Genomic DNA, 24,818 nt, shown 5'->3' on the forward strand with positions numbered 1-24,818 from the left:
CCAAAAGCTGGTCAAAAGTTGGTCTTTCAACGAACAACATGGTCACGATCTTCATACCATCAAAAGTAACACTCCCATAAGCATCTATCTCCACCCTTCCTCCATGGTATAGTGTTACTAGGCTGTCCATCTATTTCAAAAATGGATTACTAACTCAATAATGGCTACATACTTAAGCCTACTAACTTACTAAGTAATAAATATATACTAACTAATAACTATACAATAAATATTAAATAAACACATCAAACGAAATTACATAATCTATAAATAATGTACGAAAACTATGTATACCTGAGAACGCGTACGACTCCAGCTAACGGTGGAGAAGGTCAAGTCGGACGAACACCTACGTACAAAAAAACTTATTGTCAGTAAAAAATTTGGCAGCACCTCCCCTGTAAAGTGATGTTTATAGAACCTGCGAATAAACGACAACACGATGGTTGCCAACACAGAAAACATGTAATACCAATGCGCTAAACAAAATGGTAACTATATAATCACTAAGAATTTACTAAACACTAACAATATGCTAACAATTTACTAAACACGAACAAGAGCTAACAATTTACTAAACAATTTACAAGTAAATGGCTAGCTAGTATACTAAATACTAAACTAAATAAATACTAACTAAATGCTAAACACTAATGTAACCACTAACCCTAAACACTAAACCCTAAAATGCTAAAAGCTAAATACTAACTAACCACTAACGAACAACTAAACACTAAATAACTAGGTAATACCAACTAAATACAAAAATATTAAGTAATAATTATAAAAAATTATTACCTTGTCAGCTGGAAGGCCGGAGGGAGAGCGGCAGGCGGAGGAGAGCAGGCGGCGGCCGGAGTCGAGCGAGCTCGGCGGCGAGCTCGGCGGGAGAGGCGGGCGCCGGTCGAGCGGCGACCTCGGCGGCGAGCTCGGCGGGCTGCGGGCGGGCGGCGCGCTCGCCGGGCGCGCTCGGCGGGCTGCGGGCGGGCGGCTAGCTCGGCGGCGGCGGGCTGGCGGCGGCGGGCTGGCGGCGGCGGGCTGGCAGGCGGCGAGCGGCGAACTCGGCCGTAGGAAAATGAAGCCGCGAGCGAAACAGAGAAGAAACGAAGAGGAAAGGCGTTTCGGTTAAGTTCCCTAGCTCGGCGCCAAGATCTGTGGCGCCGAGCTAGGTGTGCCACGCGGGCTGCCACGTCACGAAGCTCGGCGCCATAGGCTATGGCGCCGAGCTGTGTTAGCTCGGCGCCACGGCCTATGGCGCCGAGCAAAGGGTCCAAAACTGCATTTAAAATTTTTTTAGGTCTAAACGTAAATTTAATTCGGTTTAGGGGCTAAAATACAAAAAATTCGGTCGTGCATGGATGTACAATGGCTGGAGTAGGAATGGACGTCATTCTGATGAGTGGGTAGCCAAGACCAAAGATTTTGTGGACCACGTATTCGCCTTGTCCTTAACCGGCACTGTCAGATGCCCTTGTAGGCGGCACGAAAACAGTATATTTCTTAATAAGGAAAGAGTTAGCCTAGATCTTTGTCAGTTTAGATTTATGCCCGGATATGATGTGTGGGAACATCATGGTGAGGTAGTACCCAACCGGAATGTAGAAGAGGAGGAGAACAATGATTGGGCTGGCGATGATGCGATGCATGAGATGCTAGATTCGCTACGTCCAGAATTCAACCTAAGCTCCGAGGATCCTGCCACACCAGAGGTTTCCAGATTTTTTAAACTACTAAAAGACTCTGAAGAGCCGTTGCATGAACACACAGATGTGAGTATAGTCGCTTTTGTGACTCGGCTCATGGCCATTAAGTCCAAGTACTTTTTCTCGAACAATTGTTACAATGAGATTTTAAAGTTATTAGGAGATGTGCTCCCAAAGCCCAATAAGTTGCCTAAAGACATGTACCAATCAAAGACAATTATCAAAGGTCTCGGTATGGATTATGAGAAGATTGATGTGTGCAAAAATAATTGTATGCTTTTCATGAAGGAGCATGCGGAAGAGAAAAAATGTCTGAAATGTGGACAATCTAGATTTGTGGAAGTTGTTAATGATGAGGGTGAGAAGGTGATGACAGATGTTGCACATAAGTAGCTCCGCTACTTGCCACTAACTCCTCGAGTGAAACGGATGTTTCTATCTAAAAAAACCGCTATGCACATGCGATGGCACAAAGAAGGTGTCCGTGATAACGATGACCTAATCGTGCACCCTTCAGATGGGGATGCATGGAAGGCTCTCGACACATTTGATCCCGAGTTTGCAGCTGATCCGAGGAATGTTCGAATCGGCCTCGCGACCGATGGCTTTACACCTTTTGGTCAAATGGCATCATCATACTCATGTTGGCCCGTCTTTGTTATTCCATACAACTTTCCACCTTCTCTTTGTATGAAATATGAATTTATATTTCTTTGCTTAATCATTCCTGGCCCAGACTATCCTGGAAAGAACCTCAATGTCATGTTAAAACCCTTGATTGAAGAGTTGAAGGAGCTTTGGAAAGGTGTTGAAGCATACAATGTTTTTACAAAACAGATATTCAAACTTCGAGTTGCGTATTTGTGGTCGGTGCATGACTTCATGGCGTATGCTATTTTTACCGGTTGGAGTACACATGGTAGATTGACATGTCCATATTGCGGTTCAGATACAGATTGCTTCCGTCTTGCTCATGGTGGAAAGATCACTTACTTCGATTGTCATCGACGCTGGTTGCCCAGGAAACACCCCTTTAGGAGCGATAAGAAAAACTTTATAAAGAACACTGTGGTCACCAAAGGTCCGCCTAAACGTCTTAACGCGGCAGAAATATATGTTCAGCTGAACAACCTTGTCCTAAATGAAAAGGGGGACAAGTACGAAGGATTCGGAGTGGACCACAACTGGACACATATATGTGGTCTCTGGGAGCTCCCTTATATGTCGTCATTGATTCTTGTGCACAACATTGATGTCATGCACCAAGAAAGTAATGTTGCTGAAGCCCTCATACACACCTGCACGCATTTTGACAAAACAAAGGACAATCTGAAAGCTCGAAGAGATCTAGCAATGCTTTGTGACCGACCAACCCAAGTGCTCAATGACAACGGTAAGCCGCCACGTGCCTTGTTCTGTCTTACCTCTAAAGACAAGATCGAGGTAATGGGATGGATGAAAAAAATTAAATTTCCCGATGGTTATGCTGCGGGCTTGAAAAGAGCTGTGAATATGAAAACGGGAAAACTAACTGGGTTAAAGAGCCATGACTTCCATATATTAATGGAGAGGATTATCCCTGTCATGTTTCGTGGTTATATGCCCGACGCCATGTGGCAAGCAATAGCTGAGCTAAGTTATTTCTACAGGCAGATATGTGCCAAAGAAATAAGTAAAAATATGATGGAGAAGTTGAAGAAACAAATACCAGTGTTGTTATGCAAGCTAGAAAAAATATTCCCACCTGGATTCTTCAATCCGATGGAGCATCTACTTATTCACATTCCATATGAGGCAAAGGTTGGTGGACCTGTACAATATAGGTGGATGTATCACATTGAACATGCACTCAAAAACCTGCGAGACATGGTTCGAAATAAGGCTAGAGTAGAAGGATGCATCGCTGAAGCTTTTTTGCTAAAGGAGGTTTCATACTTCACGAGTGTGTATTTCGCAGAGGAACATAATGTCTATGCTGCTACCATGCGATACAATGTCGATGAGGAACCTCCTGTCAGTGATCTCAACATTTTCCAATGGAGAGGCACAAGTACTAGTAAGGGCACGTTCTACCACCTTAGCATGGAAGAAAGAATGTCCGCATTGCTATACATGTACTCTAATATGGAAGAGATGGAGCCATATTTCATGTAAGTCTTTATTTTACCCCTTAATTTCTTTACCAAAGGAGCCATATTTAATTACTTATTTGTCGGACAGTAAGTTCGACGAGGAAAATTGGACTTATTCCCATCAGCCTACAAGCAAACAACTAGATACTATGCGACGACATGGGAGGCAAGGAAGACCTAATTTTGTTGACTGGTTTCGCGAGCATGTAAACTCTCTATATTCCTTACTTTCATGTCATTTAGCCTTTTACGCGAGGTAGTCATTTTAACTGTATATTATTTGCAGTGCACAAAGACTCCTAACATACACGAGGACTTGAGACAGCTATCTTATGGGACGGTCACTTGCAGAACATTTGGTCGATACGATGTGAATGGCTTTCGTTTTCGTTCAGACCAATTTGAAAAGTCTCGTCCTCGTGCAGCCACACGTAACACTGGAGTTCTGACTAGGGCACTCGATGCACTCGGCAGAGAAACTAATTATTATGGCATCATTCAAAACATCCTAGAGTTTAATTTTGCAGGGAACAAACCTTTGAAATTAGTATTCTTTCTATGTGATTGGTTTGACAGCACTAATGGGATTAGACAAAGTCAATATGGTATAACTGAAGTAAAGCACAAGGAACGACTTCGAGGCCATGATAATTTTATCCTTGCACACCAGTGCGAGCAGGTCTACTATATGTCGTACCCAAATCCGAAGTTTGAAGCATGGTGGGTAGTTCATAAGGTGAACCCTAGGGAACGTTTACATACTCCTTGCACTGCTGGTTATCAATTCGAAGACGAACAGGCCGATGATGTTTATCAAGAAGAAGAATTGCCAACTACTTTTACTATCGATGAGGGTGTTGCACTGAACTCACTAGTCGGAGACCGTAACGATGTCACTACTGATGAGTGTGTTGCACCGAAACGAAAACGAAATCTAAGGAACAAAAAAGCCACATTGCGAGCTTTGGATCGAAGAAGACTCCTTGATCGTGATTCTGATGAATTTTGATGTGTAATGCAAATTTTCATATTATGTGATGTATTATTTGATTTTTTATTAGTTCACTTAATTTTATGGAGCTAATACATTTAATGTTTTTCTATTGAACAGGATGAGTGGTAGGAATAAACCAAAGCGCACTGCTAGGGGGTTTCTTAATGCGGCTAGCAGGATACTCCCTGGTGCACGTTCCCTTTTCCAAGGGAGTTCTTCTAGCCAGAGCAGACAGGAGGCATTGCTGAGACACGCTCGGCCAGAACTACGTGATACACCTATCGCTCTACAACGAAGTACTGATGTAAATGTTTATGTAATTGATCTTATTTGTCAGTCACTTATGTAATTGATCTTATGTAAATTTTTACGTGTCTCTATTTCATGTGCATAGGAAGAGGAGGACGACGAGGAGGAGGTGCAACAGCATGAGGAGGAGGACGAGCAGGCCCATGAGGAGGATGACGAGGAGGACGAGCAGGCCCATGAGGGCATAGATGCTGAGGCGGATGACGATACCACCGAGGCTCCTATCGTTCGACGAAGGGGCACTCGGAAGGGCCACTTTGTCCTACCTCCGTCAGCGCCTGCACAATCTGAAGCTCGAGTACTGATCATCCCGGTTGGTGATAGGTACTCACGTTTGGCCACTTTGTTCTTACTTATTTGTTTATTTTACACTATATATATGACATGACTTTCTTGTTTTTTGTCATGCAGCCAATGGGAAGACACGTCATTTGACGGTCGAGGTCACCATAGACAGGTTAATCAAGTCTTAGGTAACCTCTGTCGTCTACATAACCCAGGAATTGTCACCGACCCGAAAGGTGTGGTGGTTCCTTGCACTAGCTAGTCGCACTTCGCACTAGCTCCACATGCTACATATGGAACAGCTCAAGGCGCCGTCAAGCACGACTTTTGGGTAATTTTTTCGAACTAACATTTATTAGTTGTTTCAACCTAACATTTATTAGTTGTTTTTGAACTAATTTTATTTTCGATGTTGGACAGAGACGCTATCGTGTGGAACCTGAGGCTCAAGAGCATGCAGACCGAGTATTAGAGAAAAATGCGAAAAAGGTGTGCAGGGATGCATTTTCCAATGCTCGTCTACAGGTTGTGAACGCGTACATGAAGCGCCGAGGTCATTCTATGAACAACTTTCGACAATATTCAGATGTCTACTTGACTGTAGACCAGTACATGGAGGTAAAAATCTAATTTAACAGCTCATTCAGATGTGAATGTAATTTTGAGCTAACGCTTTATATGCAGGTAACTCTTCCATGGATGGAACACCGGCCGCAGGCTTACAAGGCTTTGTGTGAGATATGGGCTTCGCCCGAGTGGATTGAGAAGTCAAACAGAAATCGACATAGGCAGCGCCATCAGCAGGACGAGGACGATGATGAGATCGTAGTCAACCATACCTATGGGTCTGATGGACACATTCGGTTGGCTAAGCGAATGGTGAGTATGTAGTATTCTGTTTTACTCAGAAATGAAACAGGATTGAACTCATATATTTGCAGGAGGCTCAAACTGGAGTTGTCCCGAGCCCAATCGATGTTTATAGGAGAGGGCATCGAGCGAAAAACAGTGAAATCTCCGATGAGCTGTGTAGTCAAGCGGCCGTTGAGCGTATGGTTAGTTGTTGTTATGATTTATGTTTTCTTGCCATATAGCTATAAATTACATGTGTGCTGAACCTTCATATTGTATTGCAGGAGACATACGGGCAGGAGATGGTTAAGAAGTATGGAGAAGACTACGATTGGCGAGGAGCGCCTACCATCGACGCTGAGGTTGTGCATTCACTTGGAGGCAAGGCGCATGGACGGTATGAACTTGTGAATTGTTTTCAATAATATTGGAACTACGACCGAATAGCTAATTTTCTTGTTCTTCAAGATATTCTATGTTTACCGGTGTTATCGATTCAACAGAGTTGCGTTCTCGTGGCGGCTCTTCGTCGCAGGCGGGCTGTGGTAGTAGCAGCCGTAGTCGCCGCTCTGTATCTAGCATGGAGGAAGCTATGAGGGAGCAGCAAGAAAAGTTTCGTGAAGAGATGCGGCAACAACAAATGGCATTTCTCCAACAGCAATCAGAGTACATGGCTGCTTACAACGCACAGGCGCAACAAGCAATGAACGTGAGTGTCTTATTTATTCTCAACACGCTCGATATTGGTTCTATAACTAATATATTATATTTGCAACAGTCTTGGTTTCCACAGCAGGCACAGCAGCAACCATTTGTTTTCCCTCAATTTCAGCCGCCGATGCCTCAGTGGGGATTACATGCTCCGCCACCTCCACCTCCACCTCAGGTTATTCAATTTAGTTAAGATTTGTCGTTTGTATCAACCTAATTTCAAATCTTTACTAAACTTGATTTTGTAGGGATCCGGGGTCATGGGCCACAACACGCCACCACCGGTCATACCAGCACCAGGAGGAGCTTATGCAGGGGAGGGAGCTTATGCAGGAGAGGTTAGTTTGAGAAACAATTTGTTTGAATAGTCGTTATACATGTAACCAATGCCGTTATTAATGTCATCTTTTTTTTAGGATCCAAACCCGTTACACGACTTCGTCGACCAATTATTGGCTTCTGGAGGTAGTGGACACAACTCCAACGACCCCAATGTGTGATTAAGTTAGCTTTGTGCCGCACTGTGTTGTAATAAACTATTTGTGGACTTTATGTTTGTATGGACTATTTGTGGACTTTATATTTGTATGGACTCAAGTTTTAGGTTGTGAACTAAAGTATGAATTTTCTGTTATTGTATGAATTTTGTATGAAATTCTGTTATTTTTCGCTTTTTTTCAATTTTTTTGCTCTGAAATTAGTAATTTTCGGCGGCCCCTCCTGGCCGCCGAAAATAAGTATTTTATTTTCGGCATTTTTAATTTCCGGCGGCTGCCTGTATAGCCGCCGAAAATAATCTGTTATTTTCGGCGGCCAGACAGGCAGCCGCCGGAAATAAGCTATTTTCGGCGGCCAGGCTCTAGCCGCCGAAAATAAAGACTTATTTTCGGCCAGTTTTTTTGGCGGCCAGAAACCGCCGAAAATGACTGTACCTGTTGTAGTGTATGTTTATCTCAAATAACCGGTTTTGAATTAAAATATTAATTTAGGTTACTGATAAGCACAACGGGATATAGAGAAATGATGAGTTTCACATATAATATAAATCGTGCATATTTGCCGGATAATGCCTCATTACGCCACAATGGTAGTTTATGTTTTTGGGGAAAAGGTTGTTTTGAAAATCTTTCATTTTTTGCAATTCTTACGTTTGCTTCAGTCTTCACTAGTAGAGTGTTTGGTATAAATTATTAAATAAAGGCAATAAAATAGAGTTTTAGTTTTCGTATCTGGTAATTTATAGATTAAAACGGAATAAAATGGAAAGACTAAAAAGTAGTCCTATAAACCAAACACCCCTAATCGGTTTGTGATTAAAAACTTTAACTTACTACATATAAGCATTCAGTTATAGAACTTGTGCAAATTTTAAGTAGAAAATAAGCAGTTTCACGTTATAAGTCATTCATGTTTGCCAAGATATCACCTCATCCATTAGATGTGGCGCATGAGGTGGCGGTTTGTGTCGGTTTGTGTTTTGTGGTGGGGGGTGGGGGGAGAGAGAGACTTGTTAGGAAAACTTCTCTTTTCATTTGTTTTATGGTAACTCGTTTGTTTATCTCTAGTTCGTCACTAATCAGTTTGCAATTAAAAAGCTCTAACTTAGACTACTTATAAGTATAAAGAATTATAATACTTATATGCAATATAACTTAAAGTAGAAAATAATGATTACAACTGAGGAGATGCTAGAGAATAATCACCTCAAGATAACATCTCGTCTAGCCAATGCACCGGCCGGTGTAACGGCAGTTTGCGTTTTGGAAAACAAAATTGTTGCTAGAGAAGACTTTTGGTTCACTTTCCTAACAAGATTACAACTGGATCTAATTGATCGGGAGAAAATGCAAAAAATAACGTACAAGTTAATGCAAATTTTATCGTTGAGATGATTATAGTACAAGAATATTGTGGCTTTCATGAGCCTTGGGCTTAACCTAGAGTCGCTGAAAAGCTTAAAAGAGTTATTGTGAATATCGATACGACGCAGATGCATGATGTAGGATACAGATATAATTACTTAGAGCAAATATAATAGAATGATATAAGCGGGCTAATAATTGAGGAGATGCTAGAGAATAAAGAGAAGAAGCGTGCAATCAGCTAATAGTTAGTTGTAACACCATATTCCAAAATATGTGGATATATGGTGAGAAAAAGAAGAGTATGGAAGTGAACCTAGTAATAGTTTCAATATGTACAACAAAACAGTCAACCTAGCTATTAGTCTTTAAATGTGACAATAAATTTCATCTTTCTTTCTTTGTAATTAACTTACCAACTCAACAAATTTGCTTATATATCACAGCGTTAATTAATAACAAAAACTAAGATGCCATTGAAGATTAAAATCTTCATATAGTATCTTCAGCGTGGAGTTACGCTAACTAAAGATAATCTAGTTAAGCGTAATTGGAAAGAAAATTAAAAATGTTTTTAGTAAAAGTGAGACAATAGATCACATTTTTTCAGTGCCACGTTTCTAAATTTGTTTGGCCCTTGGTTGAGATAAGATGTGCCTTACGCCCACCAACCAATATAGGACATATCTTTGATTCGTGGTTAACCGATTTAGATGGTAGGACGAGAAAACACTTTATTCTAGCAGCTTCGATAATATGTTGGGAAATTTGGTTGATTAAAAAATATACAGTGTTTGATAACGCACCAATCAAAAATCCATTGCAGGAGGGTTACTCACTAGCTTCGCTTATAGGCTCAACTACAATATAAAGAAAGAAGAACAACAAGAATTAATAAAGACCGCATATAATATAATATGGAGGTGCCGGTGATGCAGATTTTTCGATATCATGGATAGGGATCTATACAAGCTTTGTTTTTAGATTTCTTTATTCAAACTATGTGGTGTAGATTAGTGTGCTTTACTTTGTTGTAACACTATCTAGTCTGTATTAAAACGGTTGTAGTCCCTATGAGACAAAAGCCATAATCTTTTTTCCATTATCTAATAAACCCGTGGATGTATTCCACGGTATACTATTCATTATAGGAACACCACTAAATTCATTTATGTAGAAGTTCATTCGAAGATATATATGGCCAAATTTTTGCTCTACCATATCTTTGGCAAGCTTGATTCTTCGTCTCCATGTGCTGCCTAATGGTAAGTTAATCAGCGAACCAAACCTATATTTCCACTTTGCTGGGTACCATTTCTGGGTGCTTCCTGTGTGTTGTACTCCCTCTATTTATTTTTATTTGTCGCCAGTTAGTACACAACTAAACTAAATGACGTCAAATAAATAAAAATAGAGGTAGTAGGTCCTGTTTGGCACAGCTGCTGCTTGTTGAAAAAGCAGCTTATCTGAGAAGCTGGTGAAAAGCAGCTTCTGCTTATTGGCTGTTTTAGTGTATTCTGAGAAGCAACTGAACTGATGCAGAAGCTGCCTGTTTGACAAAACTTCTGCTTAAATTTGTGAAGAAGCTGAAAATAAGCTATGCAAACAGGGCCATATTATGCATCTTAACTTAATAAATTGTCAATCCCGGAAGGTTGGAGACAGGTAAGAAGCCGCTGTGCCAACAACAACGATGTCGAGCTGGTGCTAAGCGATGTTCCTTTTTATCAATCATGCTAGCTCCAATCGACTAGTATGACGGCGGCTGCGCAACAAAACATCTGTGACGGGATGAAACATGCAGTTTATGTTTTTGAAAAGAAAAAGACAAAGGAAGGAAACTAAAATAAAGATGAACAGATAAACATCTGCACAGCCTTTTGTGGAAGCAGCTGGAAATTTACACAGATACCAAGCTAGCAAGAAGAAGCCGCCTTCTTTACTTACCAGGTCGATTGCTCTGCAAATTTGCCATTACCACGACGTAAAGATGCAGAGAACGTGCACCCAAACAGACGATGTGCTTGTTAGTTGTTACTCTTGGGAGCTCAGGCGTGTCCAGTTCTTTTTTCCTTCTTTTTGTTAGAAGTAATGTGTATTTTGCATTTTGCTGCTAACCCATATATACGTGTTTATGAGTAAGTTACGTCGACAAAGAAATGGCATTCCAATAGAAAGTTTATTTCCTGCAATGCAGTTATTTGTTGTCAAATTTCTTTTCTTTCCTCAGGTAATTGGATCGTAGTGTTCTTTCGCTGTGGATGATCGGCGGCGCTCAAAGAAGTGCAATTACCTGGCTTACATTATATATTAATTCTTTCGTGTAAAAGAGCATGCTCTTACATGAGACCTGATGGTCAATTTCTCGGGCTACTAATTTCTGATAACTTGAAACTGTCATATATTCAAATTTATATAGGAACTATTTATATACGTATCAAGTCAACTATATATATGGAAGCATGCATGTTGTAGAGAGGCACGCAGCTGCTAATAAATTTGATCTTGTGTGCTTATATGAACTATAAATGACGATGCTGATTGGATCGGATCATTCGTGGCCGGCCTCCATTCAGATTCAAGTTGCTCATCAGGGCGACAAGGCTGCTGCATATATGGAGCAGATGCATGGAGAAGCAGACAACATCAGAGACATCCACTTCCAAGAACAGTAATTAACGTGAACCATGCATGAACAACTGAAAAGCGAGCTGCTAAATCTTGAAGAGAAGAACTAGTATAGTAGTAATTCCTTGCCTGAAGTCGGCTTCTCCCAGACGTCAGGAATGCGGCCGACGAGCGGCGCGGTTTGCTGCCCAGCTGCATCATCCATGGCAGCAGCAGCACCATGCGGCAGTGCAACGGTCAGTTGCGCGTAATGCTCGTCCACGTACGAATAGCCATGTGCATGGAAGAATCGATGGATGAGGGAGGAAGAGAGGACTCACTGAAGCAGATGTAGAGGACCTGTGGCGGCAGCACGACGCCGCAGGCGATGGGCAGGTACATCATGCGCACGGGGTCCACCGGCTTGGGCAGCATCTTGTTCACGTCCCCGAGGATGACGGGGCACAGGCACCGAAGGATGCGGTCGTCGCCTTCCGCCGCCGAGCTGGAGCTGTTGAGGAACGCCCCGAGACCCGCGCAGCACTCGCTCTGCGGCGTGGGGGTCTCCGGCTCGCTCCCCGTCAGGAACGTCCCGCACGTCATCAGCCCCGCGAGCGGGGTCACGCAGTCGGTCGGCGACGACGGCGTGGAGCCGCCGCCCACGCTGCCCGCCGGCAGGCCGGGGAAGCCCGGCAGCTGCGGCACCACCGCGCCAGGCCTGGCGCAGGGCGCCGGTGACACTGGACCCGACGACGACGGCAGGCCGGGCATGGGTGACGGCACCACCGGGGAGGACGAGCCGCTGGACACCGGCGGCGACGGCCTCGGTCTCGGGTACCCCGGGAACACGGGGTTACGCGGCCTGCTGCCCGGGCGGCCCGGGAACCGGAGCGCGTCGGCGTCTGCCGGGTTGCTCGCCGCCACCGATGGCTGCACCGACGTGAGCATGGCCGCGACGGCGAGCATGGTGGCAATGCACTTGGCCATGGATGCTGCTGTCGCCTCCTTGCTACTGATGATGGCTTGCATTGCTGTGACAGTTCAGATCAACCACAGGACCGGAGCGAGCAGATGAAATGCAGCTAGAAGGTAGCTAGCTAGAGAGGTCTGTGCTATGCCGGTGCCCATCCGATGATTCACTGCCTCGTCTTTATAGTTCAACTCGTGTCGCTTGCCATTTTCTTATATGGTTAACACGAAGAACGTGAGATATCTCTTTACTCCTCCTGTCTATAAAGAAATGTTCATGTTCCATAAAGCAGACATTTTTATGAATCTGTCTTTACAGCCATTTAGTCTGGGAACTGGGGTAGGTGAAATGCAGAATGATGCAGTGTCTGTCAGGACAGCAGTAGTTCCAAAGGCAGAGCAGTGCCCAACAAATCCGGCCCTACTACTACATCATTTATAATAAACTCACAGATTGCATGCTACAGTTTCCTGCAGTGCACATCGAAATGGGATATTGAATTTGTATATAGTGTGCTAGTCTATGTCTATGGTGTACTATTTCTCCCCCCTTGTGTATGCTAAACTCTTCTGTAGTGTAGTAATGGTTGCTACTGTATTCTGAAGGTTTCTCCATCAATAAAACCTGAAATTCCTGCAAGACGTGTAAACTAAGTAACTAACTATTGATGACAACCACTTCTCGCCATGCCTGTTCAAACATTCTGGAAGCACATCTCCAAAGACACTCGCAGCAGCTTCCTGTGTTCAGTCAAAACTCAGAACCATTGCAGTGAGCACAAGAACATGAAAGGTGACGGGGCACCATTTTTTGGTCGCTATATACCTGTTCAGGAGTAGGACGGAGCAGAAGCAGCCTGAAGCCTGGCAAGATTAGTCTGCAGCCGGCCCAAGTGAAATGCAATGACAAGCCACAGGAAGCAGAGCTGTCATTTGAAAAGAAATACAAAAAAAAGATGTTCATTACCATCTCCCAGAACTTTGTATTGGCCTATTTTAGACATGTTTCTTCTTCTTATCTTAATATATATGATGCATAGCTCTCCTACGCTTTCGAGAAAATAAATAAATAAATAAAAAGAACATGCATGTTCAGTGTAAACAACCTTTATTGATCCTTTCAGGTGATCTAGTTCATGTATAAAGATACTTTGTGCAAGTGATAAAAGTACAGAAGGGGGAATGCAAATCCCCCTTTTTGCCACAGAATGGCACGATGACTAGGATTATAAATTGACTAAATTTCCCTAGAAGTATGGAGCATTGCATTTGCCATTAGATCGAGTGATGCAAGACCCGAGGACCACCATGAGCCACTATTTGAATATAAAACAACACATATATCACTAGAAACAAAGTAATCAACTGATCACAATGCGATTCATACCGGCAATGCAAACAGGGTGACCTTGGATGTTTTCTTCTCAAGGCTACTGAACAACCACCTGTAAATTCCAGCAGCTGTTGCGTCACCAAGCCTCTGGACAATCACATCTATACAGACCTACATAAAAAATTGAAAGTTTTTTTTCAAAATTATGGCAAGATAGGTACAAAGCAAGAACAATGTTGGATGATTTGCATATATGAAGGAAACTGTTTTTAAATGATCTAATGCTCAAAAGCTAGGTAGGCAATTGCAAAAACTGACTCTTTCCAGTTAACGGTCTAATGTTTCTGAAAACAGACTTTTGAGTTTATTACTGCTATTTAGTAACTTCCATTTTTTAGATAATTACCTTTCTATGTTAAGAGAGCTGTAAATCTCATGGAGCTACAATGCAGGATGGTCAATTCACACCAAGCTATTATATCACCATTTTTTACAATATTGTGGAATAATTATTTTGTGTGTGAAAGAAGCCATGGCAATATTAAATATGGGCTAAACCACAGTGCCTGATCATTTCGGAAGTACCAACTCATCACCCTTTTGTTTCCTATAATTAAGGTTTTAGAAGGTTCCAAGAAACATCGTTTACCTTTGCTTTGTATTTTTCATCCTGTGAGACAACAGTGAATAATAACTCCCTTCCAGGTCTTGTCAAAACATAAGTTGTTACCTGCAAAGAATCGAATGTTAGTTGTATTCTTGAATATAGCTGAATTTAGAAATGATAAGATGGAGTAGAAAAAAATATTTGATAGGGGTGCACAACAGGCTCCAATTATTGAACTACATCTGTTATTTTATCATGCCCAAATCTGGCATTGATAGATGAAAAACAACTAGTTGTAGATAAAGTGCAACTGCCCTCAACTTATGAAATGCACAAGCTCTTTTGTATCATGTCTACAATACTACTAACTAAATAAAAAAGACAAGTTTTAAAGCATCTCAGATTATGCATATTCACCACTAGATGATAATGACTACTCTGCTTTCCTTAATGTATTTTTGTCTTGATACATAGTTAACATGTTGGCATCTACCTGTGGAAAAATAGCTATTAAACTGGTACCTTTCTAATTGTTTCAGTGACAGCCACGGCAACCCAAGTTGGCCATACAGCAAGGGCAACCAAATTTGAGGCAGCAACAAAGGGAGATGCACAGATAGCAACTGTGACACCAGCTACTGTAAGAATATGACCCTGAAATATTTGTCAAAAACATACCAAGAATTAATAAAAAAACGTCTGCAAAAGGACTAGACTTCATCAATTTCAATTTTGGTTGATGTGTCATAATATATTGGGACTACCGAAATAGAGTGAACAGTGAACACAGAATAATCAGTAGATGCAAAATACCGTCAAAGTGAGCTGTCCCGCAAGAATAAAAACTGCTATAAAGCTGTTTATCAGAGCAAACGTTCTCCTTCTGGCTGTTGGGCTTGATATTGTAGTAGCAACTATCGTCACTTTCTGAAAATCATGGAGAAGATATACTTGGGAGTAAAAGATAACTCATTTGTATTCATGTAATAGAGAAACAAGCTCAATGATGCATTACAATACACATATACAGAATAACCATACCTGAAAGTAAAATACAGACGAGACAACTGCACTTAACCAAAGAAACAGAGATATGTATATCAGGTAGGGTGATCGCAAGATCAGCCAGAAACCTTCAAACATTATGAAAAGTTCAGGTTTGGATTCTTGAGATTGGACAGGTTGTCTAGGTGAAGTGACTAGTGAAGAAATTTCATCATCAGCCATGGTATTAGGAGCTTGTCCTGCCCTGCAGTTAGCAATAGATTGGAATGTCTTAGATTGCAACCCACAGATATGGGAAGCAGGAAAATATAAAATAAAATCATCAGTGAAGCCTATAAATTTATTGCAAAAGCCAACTTTTCTAATAAATTGTCAATATAGATTGTGACAGAGCTATAGTTGATCATGAGTAGAAGGGCAATGTTTGTGGCTCAACGTTTGATAATGGAAATCAACCCAGAAATGTTTTCAATAAAACATACAGATTGCCCAGGTCAAACTTATCAGGAGATGAATGGATAACATGTAATTAGTGTCCAAAAAGATTTCATACCCTGTTTGATGTAATTCAGCCGAAGCATGATTTCCATCAAGACAAATTCCTTTTGATGACAGGGCAGCAAGTTCCATCAAGAGTGAAGAAAATAGGAGCAGAACTGAGGATCAATTGGGAGATGTGAAGTCACATTCCATGAGACATTAGAAACTAACTCATTAACTTACTAAAGACAATGATACATACATGGTCCCAGCCATGCCATACTCGCAGCGAACAATGAACCAAAAAGTTGCCCTAGCGTAGCACCAGCTCCAATAAAACCAAATAACCTTGAACCTGACTGAACTAAAAGAGAAATAAGAAACTGAATAACCAAAAAAGGGTTGAACAGGCAGTAAGTAATAAGAACTACATGATTATTGGTGTAATAGTAAATGGTACCTCACTGTCCATGACATCAATTACCCTTGCCCAAGTTGACGATATGGTAATGAGATTTAGCAAAGCAACCTTCAGATGCAGAGAGTTATTCAAATCAATTATCATCTTGAGTACTGAAAATATGAAGAGCATCACACCATTATTAAGGACATACCCAAAGGAACAAACTTATTCTCACAACTATGTAGAACCAGCTCTGGTTTCTCCATCCTGCAGGTTTATCTGAACCTCCTTCACTTGACTTCATCATTGGATAAGAGAACAAAAGGACAACAGCTCTTTTGTGTCAGGAATTGTTGCTCAAGTTCAAGGGCAAACCCAGCGCTGGAGGTCCCACATGAGTGGGGTCTGCGCAAGAGATAAACCGAGACAAGCTTTCCCCCGCAAATGCAGAGAGGATGCTTTGAACCGCGACTTGGTGACTCCGTGAGATAGCTCTCACCACTGCACCAGGCCTACCCTTCTTGCTCAAAATTGAAATAAAATAAAAATTGAAGCACATAGGAAGTGGTGAAGTGAAAGAAAGAACTATTCATGGACAGTTAGTTTTCCAAAGATTGCAAGGAAATGTGGTACTAATGTACTATTGATGGATATGAACAGCAAGCTTTCATCAACATCTATTACCTGGGAGGTAGGTCCGGACTGCCCTGGTGTAGAGGTATACCAAAGCACAAAAAATGCAAGAAGAGATATGCTGAAAAACCTGTGTATCATCATCAAAGCCTGAAAAAGATATATACATGATAACATTAACGTGTATCATTGTAAAAGAAATAATTGCCATGTAATTTCTAATACGTAAATAGTTTTACAGGATTATCTGAATTCTAAAAGCGGAAGTTCACTAAAAAAGAAAAAAACCAGCTAAAGCAAACAATCAATACTAAAGAGGTGGAAAATCTTTTAGGAGAAAATGGCCACAATCATTCAACTAACTTTGCTATTTTTTATACTTAAACAGCAAGTGCAGCAAGTAAGTCAGTGTTCCAGTGTCACTTTTAACAGGAACACACAAAAGCACACAAATACTGCAAGAATCTTGCAGAAAAAGGAGGGCCAGGTGCTGTAAGGAGTCCACCTACATCTTGCAACATATAACAAAGACAAAGCTCGCATCTTTAGAACCTAAAACAATAAAATAAAATCCTAATTTGTCTACATGAAACAAGATACCATGAATCAATCGTGAGGGAAATGTTTGAACCGGACCAGGGTTGAAGCCAGCTATCGGTTCCATTGGGGTCATCTCTATTGTACCAATGGGGCCATTGCTTGATTTCTATAGGATTACCAACCAGCGACACATTGTTATAGGGGGCAGCTGATCCATACAGACCCACATTATCAATTTATCACCGGGGTTAGTTTTATGATTCCCAAACGAATGTATGCGCCCAAGCTAGGAAAGGGAGGTGGAACCTTGGGCTTGGGGATGGAGGGGAGGGAGAAGGCGAGGGAGGCGATGGGGGCAGCGACGACGGTGAGGAGGAGGGAGCCGGCGAAGAGGCCCGGGAGAGTGTCGAGCCCCAGGGAGATGGCGCCCTCGTCCCGCAGCGGCAGCACCACGAAGTAGGCGCTCAGGATCTGCACCTCCAGCACAAACATAATTCAGATGGCGTATCGTAACCTTGCAGGAACGGGACGGGAGGACTACGGCGAGATGGATCAAAGGTTGGCTTACGAAGAAGAAGGTGGCGGCCGCGCTCATCAACGGGGGGATCTCGTGGGGGCGGACTGCCACGAGAGTAGCCACCGCCGCCTCGGCGCGCTCCCGGATGAGCCGGCGAGGCGTCGCCATTCCCCCGCTCCTCTCCTGACGGCTTGGGTTGACTCTACTCTTCCGCATCCGCAGTCCTATGCCTCCTGCATCGGCCAGCCATGTGATGTGCCTGGAAGAGTCATTGTTTAGGCGAGATCCAGCGAATCCCGTGCCCACCTTGAGCAAAATTCATTCTCTGGTCAAAGTGCAAGTGCATGATCAGGACATCATTTTAGGAGCAATGCTTTCGTTGATCGAAGCAACCACTGAACGAAATGAGTCGTGTTGCTTTGATGCAATGGAAGTTTCTCTTGTTTCTGAAAAAAAAAACATTACCCTTTCGTGCTCTGAAACCTTAAAATTTTGCTGCAAATAAAATACCGCAGCATCTGCGGTTTCTAGTCACCAGCGCTGAAATTTTCTGGATATAAATTGACTGACTGCACCGTAGCTCAAGACAATGTGCTTATATGAATTATGATACAAATATATTTTAACCTTCACCCCCTGTGGATGTCCATAAATACAACGTGTTTATGAATTATGATACAAGATGAAAACAATGCAGGGCACAAGACACGTCTTCATGCATTCATATGACAATTATATGTACAAACACGGCACTTGGACACACTATTTCCAACCACTGCTAAACGCTTTGCGTGTTCTTCTCCAACCTTCAAGCGTCACTCAGCAACAAGGCTCCCTTCAAGACTGAGCTGAAAGTCTTCTTATGGGTGGCTGGACAAGCCTGTACGAGCGCGCAAACATCGTTCTTCTCGAGGAACTTCTCGCCGTTCACCAGGATGAGGGGAATGTATTGCAGGACCAGTCGCTTGCACTGCCAGCAAGAAAACAAGATCAGCCCATGCCATTTTGTTGCACGCCATCACAAATCAACCGAGCAAGTTAGAAGACGGTTCCTGATATAAGTAAGTTGTGCATGTGCATCTCTGGATATATATATTTTTTCAATAAAGAACCAAGCGTTTCTGCAGGTCATTCAGATTGTTTATTCTGGCATATACTGAGTGAGTTGTGGGGGCGTGAAAAGTTTGCACATGAACGAGCCAAATAGTAGCGTTTCTGCAGGTCATTCAGATTGTTTATTCTGACATATACTGAGTGAGTTGTGGGGCGTGAAAAGTTCGCACATGAACGAGCCAAATAGCTTACCTGCTGGACGTGGCCTTCAATCTTATTGCACTCCTTGATAAGAATCTGAATTATCTCAAACTACAGGCATCAAACAAGTGGGAAAGACGTCAGACAAAGAATGGCAACTCGTGGTAGTGAAGCACGTAAATGGCGCGCGAAGCTAATTACCTCCGCGTCCGGATCTTTCAGTTTGGACATAACTTCATCAAGCAGGTGGTGGCAGAACACACATGTGCTGTCACTTGTCACACCAGAGAAAAGAGCCGTGCCCCTGCACAGGCCATACTGTTTGCAGAACGCTTCTGGTTTGATCTCCGTGATCTTGGCAAACAGGAGGGTTGCGTAAGAGTCCATCAATTCATCACACTGCAGGGATAGCGCAGCTGTCAAGAGAAAAATTACGGTAAACTCACATAGTAGTTCATTTTTAGGGGGGGGGGGGGGGGGGGGGGCACCTTCCAGCAGTATGTACTATGCAGTATGGAAACCAAATGTTTATGAAATTTATTTAACATATCTTGCAACCACGGCAGTATTTTAACTCTCTACAATACACACACACAACTGGTTATAAGAACATACAAAACATGCTCAAGATGATCACCTTCTGTTCAAACGAGAATGACTGAGAGCAAGCGTCATGAAGGAATCCCATGACCTTATCTTGCGTCTGTTTCTCACTGATATAACTGACAGCTTTGCCCGTGAAGTTTTCACAGGCTGAGCACAGCGGGCTGCCACTCTTGAGACGGACAGGAATCTTGGTCGAAGAAACCTGCTCCTTCAAGGTAATAGCAATATGATCCGGGAGCTCAGCTGTGCAAGATGGAGAAAAAGTGAGAGGGCAGTGAATTGGGTATGGTCCAACAACAACTAATAGTAAGGAAGAATTGGGTTGGAGCAGATAACAAGTAACAGCTATTTGAGAGATATAGGCAAACAATTAGATGGCCTATTAGATCACCCGTTCCAAACCTCTCAAATAGACCACCGGCTCTAGATCTCTCAGCTAAGTTTTAGCCGCTAATAACGGTTTGGAAACCGGGTTTTAACTAAGTAGTCAAAAAAAAGGTGCAGCAGCTAGCAGCAGATAATGGAGTGGAGTCCAAGATGTGATTAGAAGACAACCAAAAGGATGGCAAAGCCTGTTACCAATACCAGCGTCGTCGGCCTGTGCAGCAGGTCCCCAGGCGGCGGCGAGGAGCAGCAAGAGGAGCGTGACGCGGAAGGACGCTTTGGAACCCATACGTATCCCGGGATACGGTGAATTCGCGGACGGTCAACCTGCTTACCTGCCATGGGAAGGAAGAAATATACTGTTACGTGCGGTAGGGTGCTCTAAAACGAATTCCAGTTCGTTTCGGTTAGCCAGGATCCCAGGGTAGCCCCACTTCCAGATCCGGCGGAACACATGGAACCAACCCCCTGAACGACGAGAGATCCACTGGGGAAGCCGATCGGGGCGGGAGGGTGGGGGGACGGAGAGCAACGGAGGAAGGGGGGCTCAATCATCGAAGCAAGCGATCGGACATCCCCCACCCACCCATCGCCGGCGAGATTGCAGATTACGGACCGGGTGGGCGAGCAAAAATACAGAGAATTGAGGGGGAAGGAAAGGTCGCCTCACCCGCCTGAAGGTCGAGACGGAACGAGCAGTCGAGTCGAGTCGAATCGCGGGCGGAAGTAGAACTCCACCGTGCACGCGCAGCTGTTAATATGGCCGGTGGTGGTGGTGGTGGTTTCCCTGTCCCCGTCCCCGTCGGCGGCGGCGGCGGCGGCTCCGGTTGGTCGTTGCTGTGGCGTAGCGGATTGACGGTTCCGTTCCGTGTTGGGGACTTGGGGTCGTTCGGCACGGCAAGAAACCGAGGAGGGGTACAGGCCCTCCCCCGGTCCGGGTCCGGGTCCGGGTCCGGCCCAACATGTGCAGGCTGCCAAGCCCACCGGACAAGTCGGAGGAGGTAGGTAGTAGTATCCGTTGTAACCAATCAGATACACGGACAAACCAGCCACTATGCGGCGTCCTACCATGCGTGAAGCACGACGAGCCCGCACTCGAGCGCCGTGTATTTTTTTTTTGTTGTCCCTTTGTTTGTTTGTTTGTTTGTTTGTAACAGGAATTTAGAGTACCCCAGCACGCTCCCCAAACGTTTGTTTTTTAAAAAAAAACAGGCACAGCCGAGCCGAGCCGCGTACGTGTACCCGTGTCAGGAGCGTTTGACAAACCGGCCGGGGCGGATTGACTTTGACCCAACAAACCAACCACGTGAAACAGTGACGACGGGCCGGCATCGGAGTCGGAGTAGTAGAGTAGAGAGAGCAAGCAACGCATCGACGGCGCGCACTCGCAAACAGTAGGAGTAGGACGGGCGTGAAACGAGGGCGAGGCCCGAAGAATATGGGTTTCCCTGGATTTCCGTACCCAGGAGGATCCGCATGCAGATGCGGGGGCTGGGTCACCTCCTTTTTTGACCTCGGTCGGGGCGTCGGCGTCGCTGCAGCTGCAGCTGCAGTGCAGCAGCATCTTGGCAGGCCGCCTGCCGCGCCAAAAGGATGTGGGTGGGCGGACTCCATCAATCAAGTATTCAAGTGCAGTGCAGTGCATCACCACCATGCCGCCGTGTTCGCCTCCTGTGCCTGGCGCGCGCGCGCGCGGGCCTTTCGGGCCTCCCGCCCAGCCAGCCAGCCTGCCTGCCTGCCTACGTAAGCTACATATATAAATCTACTAGGTATATGCCCGTGCGTTGCAACGGTATACAAAATATTTGATAAAATGTCAGTGCACAACGATTATATAAATCAAATATCATATATACTATCGACCTCAAAATCTTACAAATTCTTTGGCAACAACCAATACAAAACTAAACTAAATCATGAAAATTAATAAATAAACTAAATACATGAAATGACTAAACCCAAATCTAGTCTCTCTGAAGTTTATACACATGCAATAGAAAGAGTATCTACAAAGAGGCAATCAACAGGCATCTCTACTCTACACCGTCAGAACTCAAAAGATGATAAAGGGTACATCAAAGGAGTGTCCATTAGGAGCAACCTAGAGAACTGGTTTGTCGCACATCTGACGACTCCACACATTATAGAAGAATGGGAATACGTTATCTAAATCTGTATAATCATACATGAGACCACCACGGTTATAAAACCAAATGCGTAAAAAATAATAAAGGGTAATCATGTTTCAAATGAATTGTAGCTCATAAAAATTATTTTTACTATAATATGTAACAGTTAGTTCCTTGCGGCTGGTAAAAATTAAATTAAGTTTGCCTATGTCATTAAGAACATGTATGAATGCCAACTTTAAACTTCTAGCTTTCTAATATCATGTCACAAATTGGTAACTTTCTCCATGGGTTCTAGAAGCTCTCAAGGAGCAACAATTCAGAAGTGAACTGGACGAAAATGCATGGGCTAAGTATAAAAGAAACTAAGAAAATTATTTTAAGCTCATAAAATTGTTTGATTATAAAGACCCATCACTTATAAGTTTCTTCTCCTAGCGGTGTCGATGAGCGCCATCTCTTCGTTCCTGACGATGTCCATGAGGAACTCCGCCTATGAAATCATGCCATAACTTTAGTTCCTTAATTTCTTTCTCTATCTACAACAAACAAGTGAAATTTTACATCATGTCATTGAAGTCGTCATATTTTCATAGTGAAGACAACCGACATGCTAAATGACGTATGCAACATGTGCAGTTAGTTCACTATGGTTACTATGTTTCTTCATGTACAAAGATGTTGGGATGAATACACATGAAAAAGTCACAAGTAGCATATACCTTCTGGATTTGATTGTCCTTTTCTTCCACTAATGCTTCAAGACCAGAATACGAAGCTGGGCATCACAATTCACTCTCCAATCTTGCATCAGGCTACATAAACTTTAATAAAGAAGAAACCGTCTATCTGATATAGTATCAATACACGATTCAAAGTTATTTTGATCCTAAGGGAGAAACGGAACTTGTGAAAGGGAATTAGGCTTACACCTAGTTCCTAAATAATTTTGGTGGTTGAATTGCCCAACACAAATATTGGACTGACTAGTTTGCTCTAGTGTATAAGTTATACAGGTGCAAAAGGTTCACATCTAGCCAATAAAAAGATCAAGTGTTGGATTCAATAAAGGAGCAAAGGGGCAACCGAGGGCACCCCTGGTCTGGCGCACCGGACTGTCCGGTGTGCCACCGGACAGTGCACAGTACCTGTCCGGTGCACCAGGGGACTCAGACTCAAACTCTTCGCCCTCGGGATTTCTCGGAAGACGGCGCGCTATAATTCACCGGACTGTCCGGTGTGCACCGGACATGTCCGGTGCGCCAACGAACCGCGGCCTCCGGAACTCGTCATCCTCGGGTTTTCACGACTGCCGCTCCGCTATAATTCACCGGACTGTCCGGTGTGCACCGGACTGTCCGGTGTGCCAGCGGAGCAACGGCTCTCTGCGGCGCCAACGGCTCCCTGCGCAGCATTAAATGCGCGCGCAGCGCGCAGACGTCAGGGCTGCCCATACCGATGCACCGGACATCAAACAGTGCATGTCCGGTGTGCACCGGATACCCAGGCGGGCCCACAAGTCAGAAGCTCCAACGGCTAGAATCCAACGGCAGTGGTGACGTGGCAGGGGCACCGGACTGTCCGGTGTGCACCGGACTGTCCGGTGTGCACCGGACTGTCCGGTGCGCCATCGAACAGAAGCCTCCAGCCAACGGTCAAGTTTGGTGGTTGGGGCTATAAATACCCCAACCACCCCACCATTCATAGTATCCAAGTTTTCCACTTCTCAACTACTACAAGAGCTCTAGGCATTCAATTCTAGACACATTCAAAGAGATCAAATCCTCTCCAATTCCACACAAAACTCTAGTGACTAGAGAGAGTGATTTGCCGTGTTCATTTGAGCTCTTGCGCTTGGATTGCTTCTTTTCTTTCTCACTTGTTCTTGAGATCACAACTCCATTGTAATCAAGGCAAGAGGCACCAATAGTGTGGTGGCCCTTGCGGGGAAGTTTGGTTCCCGGCTTTGATTAGAGAAGAGAAGCTCACTCGGTCCGAGGGACCGTTTGAGAGAGGGAAGGGTTGAAAGAGACCCGGCCTTTGTGGCCTCCTCAACGGGGAGTAGGTTTGAAAGAACCGAACCTCGGTAAAACAAATCTCCGTGTCTCATTTGCTTATTCGCTTGGGATTTGTTTTGCGCCCTCTCTTGCGGACTCATTTATTATTACTAACGCTAACCCCGGCTTGTAGTTGTGTTTATATTTGTAAATTTCAGTTTCGCCCTATTCACCCCCCCCCCCCCTCTAGGCGACTATCAATTGGTATCAGAGCAAGGTTCTTCATTAGAGCCTAACCGCTCGAAGTGATGTCGGGAGATCACGCCAAGAAGGAGATGGAGACCGGCGACAAGCCCACTACAAGCCAAGGGAGCACCTCATTGGAAGAGTCCCGCACCAAGAAAAGGGAGAAGAAGAAGAACTCCTCCAAACGGAAGGAGAAAAGATCTTCCTCTTCTCACCACAAGGAGAAGAAGGAAAAATCTTCTTCTCACAAGCCGCATCGG

General features: G+C 43.8%; 3 protein-coding genes across 3 annotated transcripts; all 3 read right to left on the reverse strand.

Moving 5' to 3' along the window:
• Positions 1-11,148: 11,148 nt before the first annotated feature.
• LOC100283205 (RNA-binding protein 12) lies at positions 11,149-12,568 on the reverse strand. Its single transcript, NM_001156107.2, has 3 exons — positions 11,797-12,568; positions 11,606-11,668; positions 11,149-11,455 (listed from the first exon to the last, which is right to left on the reverse strand). The coding sequence occupies exons 1-3, from the start codon at positions 12,482-12,484 to the stop codon at positions 11,439-11,441; spliced, it is 768 nt and encodes a 255-aa protein (NP_001149579.2). The 5' UTR covers positions 12,485-12,568; the 3' UTR covers positions 11,149-11,438.
• A 157-nt stretch (positions 12,569-12,725) lies between these two features.
• Positions 12,726-18,012, reverse strand: LOC100382492 (uncharacterized). The gene is made up of 14 exons (NM_001175229.1): positions 17,994-18,012; positions 17,732-17,896; positions 16,937-17,035; positions 16,464-16,550; positions 16,310-16,378; positions 16,112-16,208; positions 15,923-16,025; positions 15,406-15,613; positions 15,178-15,291; positions 14,887-15,018; positions 14,407-14,487; positions 13,812-13,928; positions 13,251-13,350; positions 12,726-13,165 (listed from the first exon to the last, which is right to left on the reverse strand). Exons 3-13 carry the CDS (start codon positions 17,027-17,029, stop codon positions 13,255-13,257), a joined length of 1,197 nt encoding a protein of 398 aa, NP_001168700.1. The 5' UTR covers positions 17,030-17,035; positions 17,732-17,896; positions 17,994-18,012; the 3' UTR covers positions 12,726-13,165; positions 13,251-13,254.
• Positions 18,013-18,539: 527 nt separating this feature from the next.
• LOC100191896 (uncharacterized) lies at positions 18,540-21,046 on the reverse strand. Its single transcript, NM_001358377.1, has 6 exons — positions 20,857-21,046; positions 20,388-20,521; positions 19,834-20,045; positions 19,398-19,595; positions 19,248-19,307; positions 18,540-18,912 (listed from the first exon to the last, which is right to left on the reverse strand). Exons 2-6 carry the CDS (start codon positions 20,473-20,475, stop codon positions 18,751-18,753), a joined length of 720 nt encoding a protein of 239 aa, NP_001345306.1. The 5' UTR covers positions 20,476-20,521; positions 20,857-21,046; the 3' UTR covers positions 18,540-18,750.
• Positions 21,047-24,818: the final 3,772 nt, after the last annotated feature.

The sequence above is a fragment of the Zea mays genome, chromosome 10, assembly GCF_902167145.1.
Source record: "Zea mays cultivar B73 chromosome 10, Zm-B73-REFERENCE-NAM-5.0, whole genome shotgun sequence".
Classification (NCBI taxonomy): Eukaryota; Viridiplantae; Streptophyta; class Magnoliopsida; order Poales; family Poaceae; genus Zea; species Zea mays.

Bases quoted from the DNA above. Each gene is read 5' to 3' on its own strand.
- LOC100283205 (NM_001156107.2), bottom strand. From the start codon at position 12,484: ATGCAAGCCATCATCAGTAGCAAGGAGGCGACAGCAGCATCCATGGCC. The intron at 11,669-11,796 runs GTGAGTCCTCTC...TGGATGATGCAG, and splicing joins GGTCCTCTACATCTGCTTCA to CTGGGCAGCAAACCGCGCCG.
- LOC100382492 (NM_001175229.1), bottom strand. From the start codon at position 17,029: ATGATGATACACAGGTTTTTCAGCATATCTCTTCTTGCATTTTTTGTG. The intron at 16,551-16,936 runs GTAATAGATGTT...CCAATGATGAAG, and splicing joins AGTCCGGACCTACCTCCCAG to TCAAGTGAAGGAGGTTCAGA. The intron at 16,379-16,463 runs GTATGTCCTTAA...CTGCATCTGAAG, and splicing joins GAATAAGTTTGTTCCTTTGG to GTTGCTTTGCTAAATCTCAT.
- LOC100191896 (NM_001358377.1), bottom strand. From the start codon at position 20,475: ATGGGTTCCAAAGCGTCCTTCCGCGTCACGCTCCTCTTGCTGCTCCTC. The intron at 20,046-20,387 runs GTATTGGTAACA...CATCTTGCACAG, and splicing joins TGCACAGGCCGACGACGCTG to CTGAGCTCCCGGATCATATT. The intron at 18,913-19,247 runs GTAAGCTATTTG...TCTTGCTGGCAG, and splicing joins TTGAAGGCCACGTCCAGCAG to TGCAAGCGACTGGTCCTGCA.